The sequence below is a fragment of the Diadema antillarum genome, unplaced genomic scaffold (genome assembly GCF_040938485.1).
Source record: "Diadema antillarum isolate AM-2024a unplaced genomic scaffold, OU_Dant_1.0 scf00000212, whole genome shotgun sequence".
Lineage (NCBI taxonomy): Eukaryota > Metazoa > Echinodermata > Echinoidea > Diadematoida > Diadematidae > Diadema > Diadema antillarum.
In genome coordinates this window covers 188,464-199,421 of record NW_027271101.1, presented here as the reverse complement: position 1 = coordinate 199,421, position 10,958 = coordinate 188,464, and the positions used below count along the sequence as shown (strand labels likewise).

The following is a 10,958-nucleotide window of genomic DNA, read 5'->3' as shown; positions in this document are numbered from 1 at the left end:
ACGTCTATATCACTGGCCGACTTCTTCCCATGCACTACTACTGCTGTACTGCGGTCCACGGTCAGCACACGCGTACGCGCACCGCTGGAACGGTCCCACGGCTGATTCGGTCCCCTGCGACCCTGCGGTCTGTGTGTTGATGATGTGCATGACATGGCTATGGATGCAAGCAAAAGTCCTTGATCTACTTACCCGTAGTATGATGCGATGACGAACCGGGCTACCCGCGCATATATCCGTAGCAGTTTTCTATACTACTATAGATTGGACTCGACTCTAAGTTTGCTGATGCAGGCAAGTATGATTACAATGTTCATTATTTTGTTGCCGTGTCTTTTTTTGTCGATGGGGCCATGAGCTCAAATTCACGAGGAATGCCGCCGTATGATACAGTTTCCGTTTACAGACACGCAGTGCAGTGCATTGAATTCATTATGCACTGTCGTCGCTTTACTCAGTGTCGCTTTTTAGCACTTACCACTATACCAGTACATATATTTATGACAGTACAGTGACAGTGTATGTATTATTAGAAGATCTAAACTAAGAGTAAGACCAAAGCGAAACATCACAGCCAAGAAATTCAAAGATTGTAACGTAGACAACATTGTAGAGAAATCATTAATACGTTACAAATCATACAAAGTGTTATTCAGTAAGACATTGTAAAACAGAGCAACTGAATTTTTTTTTTTTTTTTTTTTTTTTTTTTTTTCTGAAAGCAACTCTGCCTCTGGCATGGAATCAACTTCCCACTGGCACTGAAGTTGTCAGTAGTAACAGTTAGTAGTACATCACCAGAAGTCTTTAAAGCAAAACTTGAGAAAAGCCATCGTATTACAACTAAAAACCACGCGCCCTCTCTCAGCCGGTGCTTTATACCGAAAGGTCGGTCCTGCACTGTACTCGCATCCAGATCCAGATCCAGATCCAGAACTCGGTTTATTAGTTACTTTTTTAGATTTAATTCAACTGAAAGGCTAGCCTGACAACCAGACGCTGTTAATACGCTGTGCGAATACAGCGCTACGTACAGCAACTGGTCTGGGCTGTGTATAGTTAGGCCTACTGAAAAAAAGCCAACTCGAGCAGAGCTACCAAGTCTCACGCATTCTGCGTGAGACTCAAGCATTTAGGGGTCATCTCACAATCTCACGCATGACACCCATTTTTCACACGCATCGAGCGAAGTCTGCAGCTTGGGCCTATTATAATGAGCATAGCTCAAAAGATTTAAGCGATAGTTGCAATTGAAGGTATATTTCCCTTTTGTCTTTCAAAATAAGTAAAAAATAGTCGCTTAAATATGCACCTGATCGCACCATTAAGAGCTCAAAATTGAAAAAGCTCCCTACCGTGGGAGGCCACAGGGGGAAAAAACCCTCCCAAACCCTCGCTCGCGCGCATATTCGCATGCCGAGATGCTGAGTCATGAAAATCTCACTCATAAAATCTTGAACTTGGCATCCCTGCTCAAGGCATGTTTAATTGACCATGTTTAAATTTAAATTACACTTAGTGGTAGAGAGAATTCTAGACTCTATTTACACTAACGTTAAGGTAAGCGTTAGTCTAACTAATTAGAATGAAATAATGTTACAGTTTCCCAATTCATATCAGTTCACATTTATAGATCTTGGCCTACCTTTTCTATTCTTAAGAGTGGTCGATTCATGGAAGTGGTCAAATCATGGGCAACATGTTCCACGCGAGTAGGGTACCCTCAGTATTCGGTCACTTAAGCTTTTTTTGCAATATTTTTCAAACTAAAATAATACATGTATACATACATCATATCTACAGCAATGTAAGTGAAATATATCAAATTTCTTTCATCTCAATTTTCATTTTCTTACATGTAAATATCACACAGAATTTCTCAAAATCGCAAAATATATCGCCATGAAAATTCCCCAGTATACGGTCACTGCAACCAGTATTCGGTCACGCAATATGCGTGTTCAAAGGCAGCTGAAAAATGCGCGCGCGCGCTACCTTGTTGGCGCAAAATTGCATCGGGGACGTTGTGGCGCCCGTTGGTGACCGAATACTGGGGACTCGGCACTTGCATTCAACCCTTGTACATTGAGACACTGTATCGGCACGTACGAAAGTCTTGTTTTTCTTTTGCATTTTTGAGGATACCATCACACTCCAAGCTTGCGATAAGCAAAAAATCCCGCGAGAGAACCACTGAACTCTATAGTGGAAAGGGCGCTGTACGCACTTAGTGCGCACTACACCGAAAAGCCACTACGCTCGTGTTGCACAGTGGGTAAAAGCTTGAAGCCACCAGAAGTGCTGGCCGGTGGCGGCCATTTTGGGACTTTGCTATGGGGCACCAATAAGGTGCCAAGAATCACACGGCTTTTTCGTTACGAAATGAGTACCGGTACCCGGTAATTTTGTTCACAAATTTGCATTTTGAAATCAGTCCTTTCGTTGAAGAAATGTTCTTTTTTTTCAAAACACAGTTGTTTTGTTAGGACATGTTCATGTTGTCGACTAAATAGCCATTTCGTGATTATATAGCCCATGCGATACTTGGTGCCCCATAATTTACACCAAAGTGACTTTCTACCAAAGAGATTTTCCCCTGTGACTGCTAGAGTGCGGGGTCTTCGTACGCCCTGTACTATTGTTTTGTGAGCGCAAGGGGCAAGGGGAGCATTGGATGACAACGAGGCGGTAGGCTCACCTTTCGTGCTAACACGCTAGCAAACGAGCAACCGAGGAGCAGCCAAAATCAAGTGCGTACTCACGTAAAAGTTCAGAAGTTCGCGTAATAAGCGCTGTAGAAATGTATACTTAGTACACAAAGTCCGCCATTACTGAGTGGTACAATGGCGGCCCCCATGAAATCACTGACTCCATTGTAGAGTCCGCCCTCTAGTGGTGGGGAGGAGAAAAATCTCTTTGCTTTCCACTGAGGAACGCACGCTTCTTCTGCGTATCATCTGCACAACAATAGCATCAATAGCGTAATGTAAAGTGGGCGGGGCCTAAAGGGGGAGTCCTAAAATGGCAGCGCTAACTAAAGCCTTTCCGGTGGCTTTGAGCACTGCGCGCAACGTCACTTCAATATAGAGTTCAGTGGAGAGAACGGCCTATTTCTTGATTTTTAGCGCTTTTTCGGCGACCCGTACTCTTAAAACTGGGCCTAATCCGCGCGCGCTTTTGGAAAGCAGTGCCGATTCTGCACTTTTGACGGTAAAATTTAGGATTTTGGATAGATTTTTGGAGGGGGCTAAGGGAGTTTCATGTTGTGAATGAGTGTGCAAGTATGTGAATTGATGTGATTTGCATGTGTTGTGACAGTTGAACTTACTGGCTGGTGACTAGTGATAAGTGACCGAATACCGGTAGCTGACCGAATACTGATGCTCCTACCCTATGTGAAGTATATCAAATTTCTTTAATCTTAATTTTCATTTTCTTCAATTATAAAATGTCTCACAGAATTGCACAAATCCCCAAAATATATCACCTTGAAAATCCCCAGAATACGGTCATCGCAACCAGTATTCGGTCACGCGATTCGCGCGTTCAAAGTCAATGCGTGTTCATGCTGAGATCACGGCAGCTGAAAAATGCGCCGCGCACTATCTTGTTGCCGCAAAATTGCATCGGGGACGTGGCGGTGCCTGTTGGCGACCGAATACTGGGGAATCAGCACTTGCATTCAACCCTTGTACATTGAGACGTCTGTATCGGCACGTACAAACTGTACGGAAACTTTGTTTTTCTTTTGCATTTTTGACGATACCATCACACTCCAAGCTTGCGATAAGCAAAAAATCCCGCAAGAGAACTGCTTATTTCTCGATTTTTAGCACTTTTTCGGTGACCCATATTAAAACTGGGCTTAATCCGTGCGTGCTTTGGGAAAGTCATGCCGATTCTGCACTTTTGACGGTGAAATTTGGGATTTTGGATGGATTTTTGGAGGGGACTAAGGAACTTTCCTGTTGTGAATGAGTGTGCAAATATGTGGATCAATGTGATTTGCGTGTGTTGTGACAGTAGAACTTACTGGCTGGTGATTAATGATAAGTGACCGAATCTTAGAACTGTGACGTGAGCTGTACAGACATGTCGCCGCGCTGTGCTGTGTCGCTTTGCACGTCAAGATGAATTAGAGGTAGATTACAATGTAGAGCTAGAATTTAGGACAGTTTGAAACCGTGTCATGGCTGTTTATTTTGTTCATCGTATAAGTGCAGTGTCGACAACATAGTTTTCGATATATTTTCATCATATTTCTTGTTAATTTTTATTAACAACATTTGTATCTGGCTTTCTGTTCGTTTTGCTGCCCTCATTTGCATGAGATATTACACTTGTGCTTGCCTGTTGCCTTGGTGACTGCATGGATTATAACCAGCATGTTTGTGTGCCATCTCATTTTCCTCCTGTTCAATGCAGAGACTTTGTATGGCAGAATAGTTGCCTGGTTATGATAATGTGGATTCCAGGCTTTGATGTACGAGGAAGTTGATGGTCATGGGGACGAAGAATATCATGGACAACTCGTTGGATCGAGACATCTCTTCGCCAGATGCGGTACCTGCAATAGCTGGCTCCACCTCCGCCATGACAGTCGGCTTGCCTGGCTCTCGTCCCAGCAAATTTCCCATCAAAATCCCCGAATCTCAGGGCAAGGCCCAAGCCAATGCAGCCACAAGACCAGGGCGGTATGATGAAGGCGTAGAGACCAGACCCCTGACTCCGCCAGGCTCCTCCCAGAATCTTCAGCTAGTCTTTGACTCCAGCAAAATATATCACAGCCACCCCCGCAAATACAGGTGATAAGAGCAGAGGGAAGTGGTTTTTCAAAATAATTTTTTTTCCCTATATCTAACTTAAAAACTGCATGTTGTTGTTTTTTAACCGAGTATGCACTCAATACTGTATTACTAAATTTGCCCTCTTTCCACACCCTGTCTGGTAAAAAGACACGACTATGGTATTCATAAGTGATTGATTTGGTATTGTCAGTTTGTATGTTTAGTTGTTTTGGGTTAAGCTGTATACTGGAAACACTGTGTGTACAATGTGTCTTTCTGTGCTATTTAGAGAGTCATTAAATTTTGCTCCTAATTCCCACTTGAAGTCTTGGAACCTTACTTTGAATGCAATGTGCTTGTTAACATCGAACTCAGTACCTTGATATGATATTTATTTATTTAGCATTGCACAGTAGATTGACAGCATGTACAGTACTGTAGTGTTAGTGTGCAAAATACAAAAACACAAATATGCTTCATGAATTATTTGATAAAATAGAAATACTTGCCTTATTAACTTTAGTCATAGATCAGCAGGTAAGATGTCCAAATATTTGTCTCAAACTGTGTCATAATCCTATACTCTGCAGTTTGATGTTAAACCCATTGAGGACGAGTCCAGAGTATACTCAGGCAAGGGTCTATTGGAAATGCGTGTTGTAGCAAAATCAGTCTGTCCTCAACAGGTTAAAATGTCCACAAATAAAGAAAATTATGCTGTGAAATGAGGAATGTTCATGTGCATTTTAATTTCGTGTATTTCGTGAGAGCCAAGATTTGCAAAATTAAAATGCATGCGAAAGATCTAACCTACACTATATGCATTGAATGCTCGTGGCAATTTGTGAAAATTTCATGCCACGAATATATCATATTTTACAGTAGATGTGATATGATGATGTGTACAGCACTGTAGTACCCAACTGATTGTTCATTTATCCATATGTTTGTCTGTTTTCTTCCTGTAATATTGCCTCTGCCTTTCACCTTGCAGACTACTCCTAGACACAGATCAAGACAGCACAAGTGCCAATGATGCATCCACGGCCACCACATCCAAAGCTGGCAGCGGTGCCAAACAGTCTCCAGCCTTGATGCAGGTCAAAGATGGTCAGGTCATCACCATGGGAACCACCAGCAACATACCCAAGCCGCCGGCTGATGATACTGGCCCAACGGGTAGCTCAGCACCTTTCACAATGCCAGATGCAATGTCCGGCAGGCCGGGTAGCCAAGTGGGACCAGCTGAGATTCGTTCGGGAGGTGTGTAGTCTATCCTCATAGGTGATTTGCTGACTAAAATTTGCATGGCAGAATTTGCCCGACCAGTGATTGTTTTTATACAGTAGTCTTGTAATCATTATGACATTCTTGCTGTTTTGTATGCCTGAAGGTGACAATGCTCATGGCTGTTGGCATAAGTTTTAGTGTCATTCAGCTTTATTTTGTCATCTTCTGAGGACTGTCATTGACTGTGCTTGTAGTATTCACAAATAGGAAAGAGAAAGCAATGGGTAAATTGTAAACCTGAATTAGTTATCATGTTATATTTTCATACAGGGTACCTTGCGAGGAGAATAGTGACAGCTAAGTGCTTCTGTTATTTGAGCTCTGTTGATGTTCAAAATGCAGATCTGCCAACGTGTGTGCGCTGGTGTAACATATGATAATGTTTTGTATTCATCCGAAGTAAGAAAATAATTTTTTGAGAAGAAAACCATTTTCCACTGTGCATTTGTAATTGTTATGCCTCCGCCATGAAGTGTTGCCAGAGGCATTATGTTTTCGGATTCTCCGTTTATCCGTCCGTCCACCCTTAATCGATTTGTAGACAGCTTAACTTGAGAACCGTCGAGGTATCCAAATGAAACTTGGCATGTGTATGTATGAGTGGAAAGATTTGTGCCCATTAAGGTTTGGGTACACATGCTTAAGGTCAAAGGTCAAGGTCAATGGCCTTTTTTCCCCCCTCGATATTTTTCAAATGGCTAAAGTTGTCCTCATGACTGCCTGACAATGATTCTCTTGAGAATTTGCTCTCTGAAACAATCTGGCCATCCAAATGAATTGTGGTTTAAGGAATGCATTAGCAGTAAACACATTTGGGGTTGTGCCATCAAACTTTCAAACATGTTAGTTCAATGTTTTACCAATCATGTGAAATGTTGTCTCAACCTGTCAAGATGTACTACAGACCTTTGAATGAGATGTGGTTGAGGCATATCAGCGACATTTCTAGTTTTTTCTTGATCTGCAGGGGTTAGTAGGCCTGATACTGAGGCATATTCATGTAGGCACACCCCCACAAGAAACAAAACAAAACAAAAAATGCCAAAATTTGAAGCACAAATGAAGTTTCTTTGCCACGCTACTTTATATAGCCAGTAAATTGCATAGTGCTTTGATATACTATTGTCATATTTGTATGTAATCCTTCAGTTCCAGCTGCATCCATTGAGACTTTCAGAAGACATGGTTATGCCCACAAGATTTCATTTTTCCTTGTGCCCGCAATTCAATATTCTTTTCTTGTCCATTCTGTGTGGGGAATCTGCAGAATCTCGCTATATACCTCAATCGTTCATGGACTCTGTGAAGGGTCCCGTGGTTGGAGCTGGGTCAGCAGACCATGCAGTGGGGCATCCAGCTGACAAGTTGGCATCACCACAGGGGACAGGAGGTCATGTCGGAACCAAGCTCAACAATCCCTCTAGTGCTGATGGAAAAAGGTAATGAGATTTCAGGTACAGTAAAGATGCGTAGCCACCTGCTTTAACCCCACTGATGAGAAATTATATCTAGATGATAAAGACCGGGCATATTATAGCAGCCACCTGTCTACTGCAGCCAGAGGCCAACTTATGTTCCCACTGGGCAATATATATATATTTTTTTTTTGGTTATCGTAGGTTTTCGGGAGGGGGGGGGGGGGGGGTGGCAATCAAAGTGTCAACAGATGAAACCCAAGGCAAAACACATGTGCAGTCATTCATTTCTGTGGTAGACAATTTGTGATGGGGGGGGGGGGGGGGGCAATGGGGAACATGCATATAATATCTGCAACAAATTTTATGCAGTTAAACCAAATCCTGCCTCCTACCTCCTACCTGTCTGTGCAGACCACTTTTGTGTTTCCCACAAGAGGCCACTGAATGCAGTGTTTGCTAGGAGCGAGAGTGACATAGAAGGTGGAAAATGAATGCTGTGAATTTTCCTTCCAAAACTACTTGCATGACTTGATATACCCTGTACAATACTTCATAGGAAGTTATTACATATGTGGAGATGATTAATGGGAAGCCTCATACTAAAAGCATTCTGAGGTGCAAAAAAATTCATCACCTGCAAAATGAGATCTCATTGAAGAAATTTTGACTTCTACATGCTGAATAGTTGTGGACATGATTACCAAACAAATAATGGGTCTGCTGCATTCAACCCATCTCAGAATGTCAAGTTGTCACATTCTAAAGGATAAAAAAAGTAAAATTAGCTTCTGTTAACATCAGTTGAGACAGATAGAGAAGGTATTCAGATTCAGACCCATGTTAATACACATGATGATGATGCTTTCTGGGTTCGAGGTTACAGTGACTCCCGTTATAACAAAGTTCTCGGGACCAGCAGTTTTCTTTCACTTTATCGAAAATTTGTTCTAACGGAATAAATAAAAAGTTTTTTAAAAAAATAGAGCCGATGATATTGCGGCCTGAATTTTAACTTCGTTGTAACTAGAATTAGTTATAACCGTGTTCGTTATAACAGGGGTGCACTGTACATTCATTTTGTGTTATGGTGCTGGTTTGAAAAAAGGAAGCAACAATGAATATATTTTTTCTTTTTTTTTTAAATGAGACTAGAGTAGACTCCTATATAATCATCAACAATATGGTAGTAAGAATGATATTCTCCTTACTTTTCAAGATAGGAACCTGCTGTTTGTCCTACTATGAGTAGGGACGTGTGACCTGAGACCTTTTACTGTCTTCTTTCAGTGTCAAGAACAGTCAGAGCCAGAAAGGTGTGAAACCAGACTGCACGGTGGTCCATCCAGAGCCTCGACGGCTCTTTGGGTTTGGACCGTACTACCGCCCCCTCCCGGAGACAGTGTGCTATCCAGTGGAACCAGCAACGGGAGTGCAGAAGAGCAACCCTGCTGGGGCTGGTTCTGCCCCATGGGGCCTCTCGCGGGCAATAGAGCGGGCGGGGCTCTCGGGCACCAGATTCGAGAGTAGAGGTGGTGCTTCGATGGAGATGGGTGCAGGGCCTGGGATGAGCGGCCAGATGGTGTCAGTGGACAGTACAGATGGAGGAGGTGGAGGAGGGCGGAGGGGGTCAGATGGGGCCAAGCTGAAACCCAGCCCTTCACCGGCAGAGGTCAATGCATGGCTAACTGGACCATTTTGATGCTATGTACATAACCAGCATTGCTGCCATGGAGTTATTACTAGCAAAATATGCATATCTGTGTGGGACCGCACTCGTGTCCCAAGTTGTCAGTTGACTCTTTGTTCTTTATTTCTTTTGTCACAGAAAATTACAGAAAAATCTTCCAAGTTGGACTCGATGAAAAGGGTTTCAGCTCACATTTTTAATGAAAGTGGTGAAACAAATGAAGATCTGTGAAAATTTGAGCAAACTTTGACACATTAAAAAAAAACTTTGAACATTTGGCTACCTGGAACATGATTTTTCAATGGAATAAGTGGTTTGTGTTCCTCTGGATGACAGAACCATGCACTTTAGTCAGTCTGGTTCCCTTCAGGAACCTTACATTCTTGCATCTATGCAAGGCTTCTAGTTGAACAGGGATGACCATCAACCTAAGAACTAATGCAGTGGACTTGGGATGATTTTAATTCAGCAAGTGATATAGAGGATTTATGGTATGCCCATGCTGCATCAAGTGTTGTATTTTCAGGACTGTGTTCTGCTACTGGGGTTTGACTCATGCTGCGACAAATATGAGCAGTTCCTATTCCTCATGGAATTTCAAGACCTGTCATGAAAATGCTGCAGTCCACATAGAGCTAAAGAGAAGAGAATTGTTTCCTTGTCAGCCTGCTAATTTGCTCTATGGTTTGATAATTTGTGAAAAATTCATAGAACACTCATATAATTCGAAATATATTTTCAATAAAAAATTTGTACTATTTGCAAACTGATGTCACAAAGCAATTCTGAAATTGTGCACAGCTTTGTGAAATGTAACAATTTTTAACAAAACAATTGTGACATCACAACGCAATTCTGAGATTGTGCACTGCTTCGTACCATCACTGTGTGAAATGTAACATTTTCTAACAAAACAATTGTAACATCACAAAGCAGTTCTGGCATTGTGGGCTGCTTCTTAGAGTCAGTGTACGGTCCCTTCACAACATCGCATCTATCACACGACTTTGAGGCATTAAGGTGTTTTTTGTTTTTTGTTTTTTTGATTAACAAAATATACTGGGCCTAATTTCTAGTTTCTAGTAAAACTGTAGGCCTCGGTGGCTCCAAAAGAACTTTTCACTTCGGGGCTGACCCCCTCAGTGAATAGTTCTTTTGGAGTAGCCACTGCCCATAGTTTTAACCAGAAACTCTCAAGGCAAGTTATATTTGTATATTATGTATATGAATGAATTGTGATATGACCTGGAATGGACATAGTTCTTTCTGCACGCTGTGTCATTTCATTTCAGATGCTTAGTCTCTGAAAGCAAGGGCAAGATAATTGTCATATATCATATGCATGAACAAGGTTTGCAAGTGCTGTGCTATTCCATGTGACCAACTCTCTCTTTTGGGTGCAGATATGTTATAATTGATTCATGATGACCCAATGAATAGTGGCACAGGGCTTGTAGACAAGCAAAAGCCCTATAGGTAGTTGTGATAATGTTTCTGTAATGCATTCATATACATCATAACAAGGTTTTGTCATATATCAGCCAGCATATTGATGAACATGATCCCATGATACTTGAACCCTTTGTTATGTTTGGCCCATAGACAGAACATCCTGCTATGTTCTCCCATGAGAAAACATTTCCACATTTGAAAACATATGCAAAACAATGCAAACCTATTGAATGATGATCTACATTTTTTGTGCAATCACTTGAATAGATTTTGTTATTCTGCACAGTGCCAAACTCCAAATGACCATTCTGCGCAGTGCCAAAA

The 10,958-nt window shown here is 41.9% G+C and overlaps 1 protein-coding gene across 1 annotated transcript; it reads left to right on the top strand.

Annotated features, from left to right (window-relative positions):
* Positions 1–199: 199 nt before the first annotated feature.
* On the top strand, positions 200–9,194 carry LOC139724385 (uncharacterized). The gene is made up of 5 exons (XM_071635530.1): positions 200–294; positions 4,426–4,805; positions 5,782–6,050; positions 7,345–7,516; positions 8,783–9,194. Exons 2-5 carry the CDS (start codon positions 4,498–4,500, stop codon positions 9,192–9,194), a joined length of 1,161 nt encoding a protein of 386 aa, XP_071491631.1. The 5' UTR covers positions 200–294; positions 4,426–4,497.
* Positions 9,195–10,958: the final 1,764 nt, after the last annotated feature.

Bases quoted from the DNA above. Each gene is read 5' to 3' on its own strand.
- LOC139724385 (XM_071635530.1), top strand. From the start codon at position 4,498: ATGGTCATGGGGACGAAGAATATCATGGACAACTCGTTGGATCGAGAC. The intron at 6,051-7,344 runs GTGTGTAGTCTA...GGGAATCTGCAG, and splicing joins AGCTGAGATTCGTTCGGGAG to AATCTCGCTATATACCTCAA. The intron at 7,517-8,782 runs GTAATGAGATTT...GTCTTCTTTCAG, and splicing joins TCTAGTGCTGATGGAAAAAG to TGTCAAGAACAGTCAGAGCC.